Source organism: Garra rufa, chromosome 21 (genome assembly GCF_049309525.1).
Source record: "Garra rufa chromosome 21, GarRuf1.0, whole genome shotgun sequence".
Classification (NCBI taxonomy): domain Eukaryota; kingdom Metazoa; phylum Chordata; class Actinopteri; order Cypriniformes; family Cyprinidae; genus Garra; species Garra rufa.
In genome coordinates this window covers 8670885-8688179 of record NC_133381.1, presented here as the reverse complement: position 1 = coordinate 8688179, position 17295 = coordinate 8670885, and the positions used below count along the sequence as shown (strand labels likewise).

General features: G+C 31.6%; 1 protein-coding gene across 1 annotated transcript in view; it reads left to right on the top strand.

The window, feature by feature from the left end:
* The window catches only part of kiaa0586 (KIAA0586 ortholog), a 115125-nt gene that overhangs the window by 64640 nt on the left and 33190 nt on the right, over positions 1-17295 (top strand). Inside the window, exons 13-16 of the mRNA XM_073827552.1 lie at positions 11775-11847; positions 12202-12471; positions 16398-16572; positions 16808-16981. Of these exons, the coding sequence (XP_073683653.1) occupies positions 11775-11847; positions 12202-12471; positions 16398-16572; positions 16808-16981 (692 nt within the window). The remainder of the gene's footprint in view (positions 1-11774; positions 11848-12201; positions 12472-16397; positions 16573-16807; positions 16982-17295) is intronic.

The window sequence follows — 17295 nt, the reverse complement described above, 5'->3', positions numbered from 1 at the left end:
TGCCTTCTATTGTACATTATAGAGACTTTTTGTCATTGTATAGAAAGAGCTGCATGAAAATATCATCTTTTGTGTTTCACGCATCAATAATAACCAAGTATGATTCCAGAATGAGTTTAGGTGTAACGCTTTCATATTCAGGTCAGTCAAGTCAGACCTGAACCCCGGTCACAGCATGGTGTCGTCGGTACAGACTCTTCACCAGGAGATTATGTCACTGTGAATTATGAGTTGGCTTTTGTTTGCAGCTTTTAAAACGCATAACGCTCAGAGCCAGGCGAAGCGGTAAGAGGGATGATTTTTGCTGGGGTAGAGTCTCTCGGAGAGGAGTAACGCTTTATAGCAGGAGGTCAGACTCAATCTTAGCATTCTGCCTGCTCTCAATGTGACATTACCCCAGATCCCCCAGGCACACAGCAGCTAATGGCTTGTGATACACCACGAGCTATAGTCGCTGCCCACATCGTGCACATTTCCAGAGATACAGAGAGATAGAGACGTGGCAGCGGCAGAGTGCTAAAGCAGCAGTTTAAAAACTGAAATGGAGAAGGCCGCCCCAGGACTGCTGTCTGTTATATGATGCGGAGGCTGTGAGAGCAGAAAGAACAGCAGTGTTCTCGCTCTTACCTCAGGCTCAGTGCAACGTCAGTGCTGGAAAGATCACAGGGAACCGTTTTTCATGGCCAAATATTTTACAGTATTGTAATTAGCAGTCGACTGATTCACGCTGGGCTACAAAAGTCTGAAACTGCTAGTGAAAATGCTTCTGTTTTACCTTTTTTCTAATTTAGTACAAATTTGATTGTTACAAATTAAATTATCAGTGTAACAAATGTAATAGAATTTTGAATTTGTGACTCCTATTGCTTTAACAACAATAACATTCAAGCTGACATGAACAAAACCTTGTTTCCAAATTTAAATACATTTTTGAATCCCATGTTTTCAGTTTAATAGATTATGATCATAAGTATTATTTTTATTATTCATTTATTCATATTTCTTCTTCTTATTATAATTATTATTGTTATTGGTGTTATTTTATGATTTATGTTATTTTATTGATAATGATAACCATAATAATAATAATAACAAAATAATAATTTATTATTGTTTAATTTCGGCAATTTTAATTTTGTCTAATTTTCTAAGAATAAGAATATTTTATTATTGATTATTTTCAGCAATTTTTGGATGTCTAATTTGCTAATAATAATAATATTTATTATTGTTTTTTTTTAATAGGTTCATTTTGACCATTTTGGATGTCTAATGTGCTAATAATAATAATACCAATTTTATTTGTAAAATAATAATATAATTTCTAACATTTTTGGATGTCTAACATTTTTGGATGTCTAACTTGCTAAGAATAATAATAATAATAATAATAATTATTATTATTATTATTATTATTTAATTTCTGCAATTTTTTGATGTATAATTTGCTAATAATAATAATAATAATTATTATTATTATTATTAATTATTAAATATTAATAATAATTATTATTTATAATAGTTTCATTTTGACGATTTTTGGATGTCTAATTCGCTCCCATTTGATTTGTTAAAAAAAAACAATCTGAAATGCAATAATAACAATAATAATAACAACAATAATAATTTATTATGGTTTAACTTTTCTTAAATTGCAAAGAATAATAATTTATTGTTTAATTTCAGCCATTTTTGGATGTTAATTAGCTAATAATAACATCAATTTTTGGATGTCTAATTTGCTAATATTAATAATAACAATAATAATTTATTATTGATTAATTTCAGCAGTTTTTGAATGTATAATTTGCTAATAATAATAATAATAACAACAACAGCAACCAATTTGATTTGTAAAAAAAATCTGGAATGCAATTAAATATTTAAATAATAAAACAATAATAATAATAATAATTTTGGCAATTTTTGGATCTATAATTTGCTAATACTACTACTACTACTACTAATAAATAAATAAATATATATATACACACACACACACACACACACACACACACACACACACACACACACACACACACACATACACATATATATATATATATATATATATATATATATATATATATATAAATATAATTTTTTTTTTTTTTTTTTTTTTTTTTGGATGTCTAATTTGCTAATAACAACTAAGCTGATTTGTAAAAAAAAAAAAAAAAAAAAAAATCTAAAATGCAATAATAATAATTTATTATTGTTTCATTTTGGCAATTTTTGGATGTCTAATTTGCTAATAATAACAATAAAAAATTTTATTGTTTAATTTCAGCAATATTTCGAGGTCTAATTCGCTGTTAATAATAAAAAAATTTTTTAGCATTGTCTCATTTGCTAATAATAATAATTGTAATGTTTTTGGTGATGATGACCAAATATCATCTGACATATCTACAGTATCAATAAATCTTATCAATACAAAAAATAAAATAATAATAAATTATTATGTTAATATAATTTTAAATGTTAAATGCATAACACTGCTTGTCCAGTGTGTTCTATACTTACATGAAATGACTTTGCGACTGTTTGTTTTGTTGTCATTGCGCTTTAAGCTTCACCACAGCCCAACACCGGTGGGGTCTGCATTTCTTGGCTTTGCGGTCCCCCTCCGACACCTCAAACCCGTCTCAGTATCCAAACTCCTCAAGCAAAATGTCAGCCTCAATGTTAATTGTCTCCAAAATGGCAGCCGCAATCAGCCCCGCGTGTGCATGAAAACACAAACGCGCTGATTGATGCGGCTGCCTCTCCCTGCTCTAATGGCTTTGATCTTTTCCTCTGCTGAAAGGTCGCACGGATTGAGGTGCCAGATGCTGTTCTGCTCTTCCCCGTTCACCGGTTTAGCCCGCGCCGCAGCGAGAGAGCGCTTCACGTCGTGCTTTATGCGTGGGGCTTGATGGATTCATTCATTTGAGGAAGTGACACTGCAAAACGAGTCTGAAGTTCGATTTTATTCCCGCCATCCATCGCGGTGAAATATTAATGAGGGCATTTGCGAACGTGAAACTTTCCGAGCTTTTTTTATTCTCCTTCATTATGCGCCTCGGCCCCCCTCCGAAAAAGTTACACCTCACACTTGGGTAAAGGCAATATTTTCTCAGTTTGAGTTTCAATGACTTTGTAATTGTAATTATCCCATGTACTGAAAATCTCATGAAGGCTGTTGCATAATTCAACAGATGGCGGAGACTTTGGCTTTTGGAGTCGGTAGTGAGATTTATCACTCCTCTCGCTGCTTCAAACCGACTTTCTTGATGTTTCTTGCCGTCTCCGCTCATAATAGTTATGGCTCTTTTCCGTTAGTGGCTGAGGCTGTTAGTTCGACCTGTATTATGTTCAAGTTTCCCGTCGGCTTACATCATAACTTTCCGATGAAAAGACAGTCTTATTATCGAGTTATGTAATTGGTAGTTGTGTCAACTGCTCCTCCAAGAGCGCTTGATGATTCTGGTAATTACCCTGAGAATTACATCCGTTATTAACCTCAGAGATTATGTGCTTTTATCGTTCATCAGGGACCAAGTGTTTGGGTTTGATGTCTGCTGAAGTCACTGATTTCTAGACGGTTATACCCTTGATGTTGTGTTGAGTATCTCTCAGCTTTGAAATCGTTTCTCTTTTGGTTTTACTTTTTTATTTTGATCCTACTGTACTTTAGCAATAAAGTACTAAGAATGTGGAAACTTACTGCACATACAAACATTTCTGTTTAATTTATTTGATTGGATTGGATTTCAAAATACAGTAAATACTGTAATATTGTGAAATATTTTTAAAAGAACTCTTTTCTGTTTTAATAGATTTTAAAATGTAATTTCTTTCAGTGATGGAAAGCTGAATATTCAGCATCATTATTCCAGTCTTTAGTGTCACATGATCCTTCAGAAATCAGTCTAATATGCTGATTTGCTGCCCAAGAAACTTTTTTTTATTATTATAGATGTCGAAAACAGTTGAAAGGTCAAAGGGTCAATCATTTTTTTGAAATAGAAGGAATTTTGAAAATATTTGATCAAATTAATGTCTTTGCTGAATAAAAATATTAATTTCTTTTTTAAAAAGTATTAAAGTACACCCAAAAATATTAATATTCTATTTACGCTCACCCTCCTGTTGATCAAAAAAAAAAAAAAAGATTTTTTTGGCATTTTTATAAATATATGTGTATACATAGGTATATATAATATATTGAATTATTTTATCTGTAATATTTTGGGAGCGTAAATTTTTTGCAAACCAGGCTGGACAGATAGAAAAGTGTATTTTATTTTTAATCATTATTTTTTATTATTATTTAATTATAATTGTTAGCATTTTTATTGCTTTACAAATTTTTTTTTTTGATTATTATATCTTTCAATAAAAATATGTTAATAATAACAATAATTATTATTATATTTTTTCAAATGTTTTAATTGCATATATAATTTCATATACATATATTATAGTTTTTAAATATTTTATTGAGTTTAATAATAATTATTATTATATATATATATATTTAATTAATTAACAAATAATGAATTATATATATATATATATAACATATAACAATTATTATTAAATGTTTAAACAATTGTTTATATAAAAAATATTAATAATAACTTTTTTCTATCGTTATTTCATTTATGTTTTTCTTTTTTATTGTATATATACTGTATTTTAAAATATTTTAATATTAGTTTTTGAATTATTTTAAAATATGTATTTATTGTTTTTATGGTTTTTAAAATAATAATTATTTGTAGTTTATTTAAAATCATTTTTGTAAATATTTGAATTATTTTATGTGTAATATTTTTGGGAGCATAAATTAGTTGCAGACCAGCTTATAAATAAACCTATTTAGACTGATATTTGCCGATCAGCAGTAATTGAGGCTTCTTTTATCTCTTTCTGGAGTTTTTACATGCACTCATTTCATTCTCTTCAGATCTCTCATGAATTTATCAGTTTTTTTCTGTGGAGAATGTGAATAAAGCAAGGTGCTAAATAGTCTTTACGGCTCATTTTCCACTTTTTCCTCTCCCGAGAAGCCCAAATTTACTGGATAATAAGGAGTTTAAAGGGGCTCGGTTGAAGAACGGTGAGGAAAATGCCGGGTAGTCTAAAGAGGTTAATTGAAGGTCATTCTCGGCGCTCGAATCAATTGTGCTCCATTTGAAATCACAAGTGTCTTCAAGCATCATCTGATTAGGCGAATCCATCACACGGCAGACGCTCGGCAGACACGCGGGAGGCGTCGGCGCTGTGACAGGGCTTTTATGGGCAGCCAGGGCCTTCATCTGAGAGCCTGTTTGTGTCGAGAGCAGCTTGTGAGATTTTGTGGGCAGCTGTGTGTGTCCGTGGATCAGTGAGTCCTTGTGTCCTCTGTTTTTCTATGGCTAACTCTTTGTGTGTGTGTTTGTGGACAAGGTCCATTGGATGTTGGGTAAGGATCAGTAGAGTTTCATTCTCTTTGTGGGTTTTTATTTTTTATTTTTTTGCATGGCCAGCTGTTGTAGGTCTCAACCCCAGCTCAGAATCTGCGCTGCTCTGCCCCTTTCTCCTATCAGCATCTCTACCAGGCTCTGGCTTCATTGGGAGGCTTCCCTTTATGTTGCATTGTGAATGTAATATCTATCAAGCCACAATCCAAACTCTAGTCGCAATCACATTTTTACACCAGAAGGAAAGAAAGTGTAGGTTTTATGTAAAAGTGTAGGAAATTTTCATTGATGATTGGTAGGAATAGATTATCTATTAACCGACTACTCAATTAGTGATTATGAGTACAACATCAGTTATGTTTTTATTATTAATGAATTTATTAATGAAAAAAATATATACACATTTTTGGTTTTGTTGTTAAGAATTTTAATTAGTAGTGGTAATAGTAGTAGTATTTTTAATATTTAATTATATTTGTTCTATTTTTTATATTGTTATGTTTTAATAAAAATACTTAATAATAACAATAATTATTATTATTATGTTTTATTCAGTCAATAAATTATGTTTTATTATTTTTGTAGTTGTGTGTATATATATATATTAAATTATTATTATTATAGTGTTTTTATTTGTTAATGAATTGTATTTATTTATTTTTTTAAATACGTTTATTTGGAGTTGTTATTTAAAAACATTTTTGTTTTTATTGTTAATAGTAATAATAATTCATACGATTATTATTATTTATATTTTTCTAATATTTAATTATAATTTTTTCCAAATTTATTTAAAAAAAATTATATTGTTATATCTTTAAAAAAGTGATAATCAGGGTTTCCGCGGGGTCTTAAAAAGTCTTAAAAAGTCTAAAATTTAAAAATCTGAATTTTAGGCCTTAAAAAGTCTTAAAATCGCTGTTCTAGGTCTTAAATAATTTTACACAGGTCTTATTTTTCCGATGTCCATGTAACGCTACCTCTAATGCTCATTTAAATTCTCTTTTTGTTGTTTCCGTGGTGTTGTAGTTCTTTATTTCACTATTCCAAATATAATTAGCTGTATTTAAACTACAAATGAGACCAGCATGCAATAGCCAATCAGCTTTCTGTTATTGGCGCGAGTCTCTCTCGGATTGTACCGCAGAAGTAAAATGGATTTAACTTTTTAGCTTTGGGGAAGTGCAAGTTTAGCGATACTTAGCTTGAAAAAACTGAATATAGGGCTTGGCTAAGGCCAGTTGCTAACAACTAGATTTTTTTCTCCCTCTGTGGAAGTTACTGCGTCTTCAGAATCGCAGTAGCAGAATACAGGTCAAACGACCTTTTTCTGTACATAATGTTATCAATAATAATAAGAAATATAGGGGTTTTTTTTACTTGCCCGACCGAACAAACCGCCCGATTAAAACTGAAGTGACAAAAACAACCAGCGAAGTATCGAAAGGCAAGAAAGATTCCTATTTTAATACAATCAGCGTAAACAGAAATTGATAATGGATAGTGTATTTCTGGTCTATTTGTGACATACTTTAAAACAAATGAATGTAACAGCACTCTAAAGAAACACACTGAGGTAAAAATTTCAAATGTATAGTTTATTTATAACATGATATAGTTCAGTAATATACCAAGTGAGCTTTTTGCTGAAAATTCTCACAATTAAAAATGTTACATTAATTTTAGCTCAATAAAAAAGTAGTTAGTCAAGTAGTTACTTACATATTAGACAATATGCAACATTAGCAGAAGCATTCTCCTAGCAACGTTTTGCTATGATTCAGCGTTTTGATCGAATCAGTTGAAATAACTCGCTCATGAAGTGACTTACTGCCACCTGTTGGTAATTTAGTGTTTAAAAGTATGCCTCCACACCCAACATTTCTAATGTATATATTTATAAATCAATAAATGTATTTAAAACATTAATCTCACTTTTAATTTTGCAGTGTAAATTATGTAATCTGACTGCTAACAGCCATTTAGAATTTATTGATAAATTCATAAAATAAATTTCAAAGGTAATGCATACATTTCAAAAGTTAAAAAAAAGGCCTTTATGAAGGTAAATCAAATATGCAGATTTAAGATGTAAAAGCTAATAGAGCACTGATGAAAATATTGCTTCAGAATTTTTTTTTTTTACATCAGATATTTCTAGTGGTACTTTTATGGGGATATTTTGTGTGGAATAGTATCTGCTGATATGGAAAGTTCACAGTATATCGTAGTAATAAATTTAATTTATGACAGCCATGAAATTGTGTTTACTTTTTACATTAAACACATTAAATATTACATCTATGCATGTAATATAATATCTATTTCCATTACAGGTTTCGGTCTTAAATTTCATATAAGGTGGTATTAAAAAGGTCTTAAAAAGTCTTAAATTTCACTTGTTCATATCTGCAGAAACCCTGGATAATAACAATAAATGTTTTTTCATATTTTATTTTCATATGTTATTAATAAATGTATTGTTTTTTTGTTTTGTTTTGTTTTACTATTACTTTAATTATTATTATTATTATTGATATTTTTCTAATATATAATTATAATTTTTTCCAAATTCGTTGTTTTACTATTTTATTTAATATAGTTGTATGTTTTAATAAAAATATGTTAATAACAATAATTGTTTTTTCAGTCGTTATTATTTAACTGATTGCTTTTTTTTATATATATATAAATAAAACATTATTATCATTGTGTTTAAGTATTTTATTGTGTTTTTATTTGTTGTATATATATATATATATATATATATATATATATTAAACATGTTTATTTAGAGTTATTTAAAAACATTTTTGTTTTTATTGTTAATAGTAGTAGTAGTAGTAGTAGTAGTAATAATTATTATTAATATTATATTTAATTATAATTTTTCCCCACTTTGCAGTTTTTTTTAAATATTGTTAATAATAACAATAATTATTGTTATGCTGTTTTATTTAATTTATTGTTTTTTTATATAATTTCAGTTTTTTAAATTATTCGAATGTTTTTTATTTTTTATCTATATTAATTTAATTTGAAATAATAATAATAATGTTTTATTTAACTATAATATTATTGTATAGATGATAGATAATATATATATATATAGATATGTAGATACTATTATAGATAATCAAATTTATATTTTTATAAATAATATTATTTTTAAAATATCCTTTTCTAGTTTTTAAATATTTAAAAAATATTTTTATTTATTTTGATAAATTTTAATAATGTTAATGTTTGTTTATTGTTTTTCTGATTGTTATATATTTAATTATTGTGTTTATTTGTATTTAATGTTTTAATAATAGCTTATTATTATTGTAAATTATATTAGTAATTATTTTGTACATTTTTTAATGGTTTGATTATTAGCTTCAGTGCATTAACATGCTGACAGTGTTCTGCAATTCAGCAGCTCAGCAAATTCCTTTCTGAAAAGTTAGAATTCTTCCCATTTAAATCAGCGTTGGTCTAACCAGACACATTGAGATGAATGTTTTTGGCATCACGTCACACTGTTTTTGAGTATCCCACCACAAGTGTTGCATTTTAAGAAAATATGTAGTGGTGCACATCCCTAGATTCTCGTCTTTTTTTGGCGACATAAGCGTCACTTTCAGAAACCGTTGCGTTTTTCCTGTAGATCCTTATGACATCCCTTCAGTGGATTTGCAGCGGCGTAGCATGAACTCTAGTGTGCCCTTAAACACAAACCCACATAAGCACATGCTTCCTTTTTCAGCTCTTATAACCCTCTGAGCAGAAATTCAAAGATGAAAAGAGGAAAAAGGAAGCAAGCATTAGATACATGGGGTGTTGGCGGTTCAAAGCAGCAGTTGGACGGCATGCTGGGATTGTCACTCGTCTCCTCTTCTCTATGATTTATACAGTGCAATAAGTGATGCAGAGATGGGCTAACAGGCCAATAGACAGCAGGGCATTAGCATAATGTGTGCAGCGGAGAAACGCTGGAAGACTGTTGCGTCTTTAAACGCAGTATGCCACATTTAGATTAGCTCTGCCTGCAGATGTCTTCCCTCATTGGGACTGGAGATCTCAGGCATTCAGAATGTGAAAATAAGAACAATTTTGCTCACAGAAGTCCAGCTAACTGTGTGCTTTTGTCTCTGTTTATGCCAAAATATGCACTGCAAGGCCAATCCATTCAGTTAATTTAGAAGATGTAGAAATTAATCTTACTGAATCCTGAAGGAACTCTTATAGCCTATAATTTTTAGCCTATAGTTGTAATTAACTATAGGCTAAAACTATGCAAGCCCGTTTCCGCCACTGCATAAAAAAAGGTAATTGCGACTTTTTTTTCCCTCTGAATTGTCTAAAAACTCAGAAACTCGCAATTTGGAGAACATGTCAGTTGCCCCCCCCCACCCCCCACAACTGTACTTTATAACTCGCAATTCTGTGTTTATAGCTCATAATTCTGAGGAAAAAAGTGAGAATTGCGTGAAAAAAAAAATGTCAGAATTGCGAGATATAAACTGACAATTGTGAGAAAAAAGTCAGAATTGCGAGATACAAACTCGCATTTGCGAGAAAAAGTCAGAATTGCGAGTTTTTATTTTGCAATTCTGACTTTATTTCTCACAAATGCGAGTTTATATCTCACAATTCTAAGAAAAAAAGTCAAAATTGTGAGATACACACTTGCATTTGCGAGAAAAAAGTCTTTATTGTAGGTTTGTATCACGTAGTTCTGAAAAAAATGTCACAATTGTGAGATTTAAACTGACAGTTGTGAGAAAAAAGGGCAGAATTGCATGAAAAAAATTTGCAAAAAAAGTCTTTGTATCACAGTTCTCAGAAAAAAATTCAGAATTGTGAGATATAAACTAACAATTATAAGAAGTCAAAATTGCATGAAAAAAAGAATTGTGAGATACACACTTGCATTTGCAAGAAAAAAAGTCTGAATTACGAGCTTTTATCTTGCCATTCTGACTATTTCTCAATTGTAAATTTTTTAGTAAAAAAAAGTCAGAATCGAGTTTGTTTCACGCAATTTTGAAAAAAAAAAAGTCTGAATTGTGAGATATAAACTGACAATTGTCTGTTTAAAAAAAAGTTTATATCTGAATTCTGAGAAAAAAAAAGTCTGAAATGCATAAAAAGTCTGAATTGCTTGCATTTGCGAGAAAAAAGTCAGAATTGTGAGTTTTTATCTCGCAATTTTGTCGTTATAACTCGCAATTGCGATATCTCACAAGTCTTAGAAAAAAGCTGCAATAACCTTTGTTTGTTCAGTGGCCGTAACAGGCTTCCATATAAACACACAACAAATATGACAGACTCTTTTTTGTTTTGTTTTGTTTTTTACATTTTGCAGTAAGTAAAATCACATTTTAAATGAAATTTGTCATTAAAATATTAGTCTGTAAAATGTATTGTTTGCATATAAAAGATGTTTAGAACTTTTGAAACTCACTCGAATTGGAAAATGTAAGGTAGAACATTTGTGTACTGACCTCTTGAAACTGATGCTCATCATAAAAAATGCATTAAAAAAATAGCGCAGTGCCTTCAATAATAATAAATATGGTGCAGCCCTAATATTTACTCTAATGTTCAAAAGTTTTTATGTTTTTGAAAGAAGTCTCTTATGTTCACCAAGGTTGCATTTATTTGATTTTAAAAATACACTTAAAACAGCAATAGTGTGAAATGTTAATCAAATTTTAAAAAACTGTTGTCTATATGAAAATATATTAAAATGTAATTTATTTCTTGTGATCAAAGCTGAATTTTCAGCATCATTACTCCAGTCTTCAGTGTCACATGATCCTTCAGAATCATTCTAATATGCTGATTTGCTGCTTAATAAACATTTTCAGGATTTTTTTGATTAATGTTACATTCAAAAGAACAGCATTTATTTGAAATAGAAATGTTTTCTAACATTATAAATATTTTACGGTCACTTTTAATCATATTAATACATCCTTGTTAAACAAAAGTATTAATTTCTTGAGTGTAAGTCTCCATTTCATGCACTGCCCACCATCAATCATCCATTTAAATTCTCTTAATTTCGCTTGGTTTTATTTAGCAATTCGTGATTGAGGATTGCAAATACTAAATTAAATTCACAGCTCAAGGTAAATTAATCTCAAAAAGCAGCTGAAAATTGACCCTGAACCTTTACCTTATAAAGCACTCGAATGACTAAACATGCCTAGAGCAACACAACAAGGTTTACCATCAGGAAAATAGCTCTGTTGCTCGAGTTTATAGATGAATAGTTTTTTTCTGTCATGTCTTTGAAGACGTTGACGGCCTGTCATGTGTCTTGTCCTGTAGAGATGTCCGTGAGGAGCTGAGGATAAAGAAGACAGTTGATGCCTGGATCAATACACTCAGCAAGGAGATTCAGGTGAGTTGAACTGAAAGATTTAGTCTCTTTTTCAGCCTTCAAATACAATCTGGTGTTTCGGCGCAATCTGTCACTGTTCTTTGTTTTCCGAAATACTCTTTTAAAAGAGAAAACATTTGAATAATCATTAGTGCTTTTTGCTTTTGATAATGCTTGGCATTGAACAGAGCTCTGCTATTACTTTTCCAAATGATCATGTTTTCTGATTATTTACTTGGCAGACAATGAAACTCCTCATCTAAATGTTCAGCATTTTTAAAGTTTATATTACAGTGCACAATCCATTCAAGTGTTTCTGACTGCAAGGTCCTTTGTCTCTTTCTCCTTCTCTTTGTCTTGTCTTCCTCCTGGCAGGATGAGTTGGCGAGGGAGAGCTCTGGGAGGATTGTGGAGAGGAGCGATGCTGCAGTCGCTAAAGTGGTGCAGCAGGGCCAGGGGAGCAGGAGCGGACGTGTGGCTGGTCCGAGAGGGGGAGGAAGAGGAAGAGGGGGAGGTGAAACCTCTGCGGCAGACAAGAAAACCTCTCTGAGAGGCTCAGTTAGAGCGCAAGCAGAAAACACAGTGGCACACAGCAAACAACCCGCTCTGCCTGTCAGAAGCAGACCTGAAAGGAAGCGAGAGACGGTGAGCGGGATTATATCAGTGTTATCTAACGCAGTGCTAAATGTGTTCACACAATAGACAGTAAGGAAAGTCCTCTGATGTTCCAATACATAATTAGCTGCCTAACCAGACGTCATACTCCTGATTATTTCAGATGCTAAGTTGCAAGATAAGAATTTGACCTCATTTCGGTCAAATTCAAAGAGCGCTGTTCACACAGAATGTGATTATGCTTTTAAAAATAATAGACACCACAGTGCTGATGGATGGAAAAGATGGCAGGGTCTCGAGACATCTTTTAACTTGACAAAGCATTTTTTAAAATGTTGCTTATTAGGGTTTTAGGGAGTCTGTGGAACATTCGAGAGACAAAAAAATATACAAAATGTATTTTTTAGGAACAATATTTATTGGCAATAGTGGATAGCATAGATTAGATATAAATTAGAAATCAAGATGGATAGATAGATAGATACAGTTGAAGTCACCTTGCACAATCTGCAAAATGGTAATTATTTTACCAAAATAAGCGGGATCATACAAAATGCATGTTGTTTTTTATTTAGTACTGACCTGAATAAGCTATTTCACATAAAAGACATTTACATATAGTCCACGAGAGAAAATAATAGTTGAATTTATAAAAATGACCCTGTTCAAAAGTTTACATACACTTGTTTCTTAATACTGAAACGCTTGTTTCTAAATGATGCACAGCTGTTTTTTTTTTTTGTTTAGTGATAGTTGTTCATGAGTCCCTTGTTTGTCCTGAACAGTTAAACTGTCGGCTGTTCTTCAGAAAAGTCCTTCAGGCCCTACAAATTCTTTGTTTTTTCAGCATTTTTGTGTATTTGAACTCTTTCCAGCAATGATTGTATCATTTTGAGATTCATCTTTTCAAACTAAGGACAACTGAGTGACTCAAATGCAACTATTACAGAAGGTTCAAATGCTCACTGATGCTCCAGATAGAAAAGCATGCATCAAGAGCTAGGGGCGAAAAGTTTTGAATGTGAAGAACAGGGTAAATTTAACTTATTTTGTCTTCTGGGAAACATGTAGGTATCTTCTGTGGCTTCTGCAGGGCTGTACTAAATGACAAAAGTATAATATTTAGGCAAAATAAGAAAAATATACACATCTTCATTCTGTTCAAAAGTTTTCACCCCCTGGATCTTAATGCATTGTGTTTCTTTTTTGAGCACCAGTGAGCATTTGAACCTTCTGTAATAGTTGCATTTGAGTCCCTCAGTTGTCCTTAGTTTGAAAAGATGAAACTCAAAATGATACAATCATTACGCACGTTTCCATTACAGATTTGTGCAAAACTTTTACAAATGTCGATTAAAAAGTATTCCAAAATGACGGCACTTCCATTAACCGATGTTATGCACATAAAACTTAATTTTTTCCTCTCGCAATAAGTCATGGCAATGAATTTTTGTGGGCTTTTGGCTATATTTAGTCAAAGAAGGCATATGCATTTATCTTCGCAGAAGGAGTGCGGAGAGCCGCTTCAAACGCGTATGGACAGCTGGCATTAACACATTGAGTAGCAAAGCATTGAGTAGAGTGGCCGGAGTCTAAGCATTAATGGCAGGAAAAGCCCCTTATACTTGAGAGCGGCCACGTATGAAGTGTTTCTTGGAGGTTATAGCACATTAAAGAATTAACATATGGCTTTTTACATACGCCATGTGACCTGTAAATGCGAAGAAAACGTTTCCATTGCAGTTTTTCGAAATAATTCTTTTTCGAATTGCCTGAAAAACCACCTCATGCGAGCGTAAAAACTTTTTTGCGATATATGGAGTTTTTGCGCAATTGACGCGTTTCCATTATTCAATTCGCAATTTCAGTTTGCGCAATTTAAAGGGTAATGGAAATTCAGCTACTGTTGGAAAGAGTTCAAATACAAAAAAATGCTGAAAAACCAAAGAATTTGTGGCACCTGAAGGACTTTTCTAAAGAACAGCAGGCAGTTTAACTGTAACAACACAGTATTAAGAATCAAGTGTATGCAAACTTTTGAACGGGGTCATTTTTATAAACTTGACTATAATTTTCTTATGTGGAGTATATGTAAACATCTTTTATATGAAATATCTTATTCAGGTCAGTACTAAATAAAAAAATAACATGCATTTTGTATGATCCCTCTTATTTAGGTAAAATAATTAACATTTTGCAGATTCTGCAAGGTGTATGTAAACTTTTGACCTTAACTGTAGATACTTTTTTTTTCTTAATTTTAGTATTTACAATGAATTATTGTGATTAAGTACAATAGATATTTTCATTTAAATAATAAATGAATAGCTAAGTACTTACTGTATGAGGTTTCATTTTGGTTTTGATGCTGCCTATGTAGGCAGTAGATTATGATTATATGACACTGGAGCTTTATAATTGGCTATTTGGCTGTGGTCCAAATCATCTGTCTGTTCTATTGAAACTGATAATGAACTGCAGGATCTGCTAACCTGTTTGTTTGCAGTGTTTATTCCTGTATGTGTTGTTTACTTATCACCGTGACCTGACAAGCTCACAACACTCCCAAAATGGCCCATCTGGATGTAAACACTGTAGCTCAATACTTCTCTGTGTCTCAGTGGCATTTTGTCTAAATGAGCCGCTTTGAGCACCCATATGTTGCCCCGACACTAATTTGCTAAAAATAAAGAGCGAGAAGACGAGAGGCAGGCCTGTCTTATCTGTGTTTGGCACAAGCCCGGTCCTGTTAATGGCCGTCCACGTTGCCTAGTGTCTGTGTGGACGATTCTTAACCTAGCAACGCATCCAGTGGTCATCTGAAGGTAACTATGTGTGGAGGCCGTTCAGGCATTTAATTGCTGCTATCGGTGAAGGCGCAGTCAATCCAGACAACAGAGCACACAGTAACAAAAGGTTGAGAGTTTTTTTTTGTTGGAGACGCTCTCGGGTTGCCATGAGTTTTAGATGAAACTAAATGAAATCCACATGGCAATACCTCACTTTACATAATCAAAGTTATCATTTTCTACTTTTTAGTTTTAAATAACTCTCTTCTGCTTACAAAGCCTGCGATTTTTTTGATCCAAAATACAGGCAAAAGCAGTTATATTGTGAAATATTTTTACTATTTAAAATAACTGCTTTCTATTTGAATATTTTTAAAAATGTAATTGAGTTTTAAACATCATTGCTTGAGTCTCCAGTGTCATATGATGTATCAGAAATCTTTCCAATATGCTGATTTGCTGTTCAAGAAACATCAATATTTAATTTTTTTCAGGATTCTTTGATAAATAGAAAGATCCACATATCAGCATTTATCTTAAATAAATACTTTTATTTAGCAAGGATGCTTTAAATTGATCAAAAGTGACGATAAAGACATTTATAATGTTAAAAATGATTTCTGTTTCAGATAAATGCTGTTGTTCTGAACTTTCTATTTATCAAAAAACCTAATAAAAAATTCTACTCAGCTGTTTTCAACATAATAATAATAATAATAAATGCTTTTGAGCAGCAAATCAGAATACTAAAATGATTTCTGAAGATTCGTGTGTGTGGAGTAAAGGTGCTAAAAATTCAGCTTTGAAATCACAGGAAAAAATTGCATTTTTAAATATATTCAAATAGAAAACAGTTATTTTAAATACTAAAAATATTTCAAAATTCGACTGTTTTTGCTGTATTTTGGATCAAATAAATGCAGGCTTGGTGATGCAAGCTATAGTTTCCAAACTTTCAACGATAATTTACCATGTTTATCTTAAATGAAATCAAGTCATAATATAGTTTACCAGAGTTTACCATGTTTACTATAGATATGAGTATACTATAATCAGTATAATGTGCAATGTTTACCATACATATCAGTGTATCACAGTATAAAATGTTTGCCATTATAAAACTTGACACAGTTTGTTGATCTTGTGTATATTTTTTCATCCTTTCAGGCTCAGCTGGTTGTGTTAAAATCTCAGGATGATCAGGAGTATCTGACCAGGCTGTATGGAAAAGCTCTTTATGATGGTCATCGACGAACCCTTAAAAAAAGCCCTTACCTTCGCTTCAACTCCCCCACGCCGAAATCCAAACCACAACGACCTAAAGTAGTAGAGACCGTCAAAGGTGACGTAAAGGACTCCAATTAGAAATGTCTAAGTCATTCTTCTTTTCTCTTATGTTTTGTTACATTATAGGGCTATATTTTTTTATAGGAAAATTTGTTTGTTTGTACTGCTTAGCAACTTGCAAAATAGTCTTAAAAACAACATGAAAAATAATCTTGATCACCACTAATTTTGCCTTTTCTGTCCAAGTTCTTGAATGTTGCTTGTTCCTCCCTTTTTATTCTCTCTTATAGGGGTGAAGATGAAGTCATCTAAAACACAAACTAGCCAATTTGTGGATGCTGTTCCGGCCCTGCAGTCTTCAGTCTCTGAGCCACATTTCCTGTTCAGCCCCAGTGATCCTGCCCAACAGCAGGAGCCTGGTTCTCCTGTGCGAGGTTACCTTATTCCCATGGCCATACCTTTAGGTAAGACACCATTAGCACAAGTAAATTTCACTGCTAGGTCTGCTTGATTAAGGGGGGGGATTAAAATTTTTCTAATAGAAATGCAGGTTTGCTGTGTTTGTAAAACCGTACAAATTGGCCAAAATTTTGAGATTATATGTCAATGTGGCTATAAACTACTACTAGTATTATTATGTTAAAAAGAAAAAAAAATATATATATATATATATATATATATATATATATATATATATATATATATATATATATATAGTATAAAAATATAGTTTTGTAGAGGGGGGTCAAAACAGCTATTTTTACCTGAGATTTAGAGC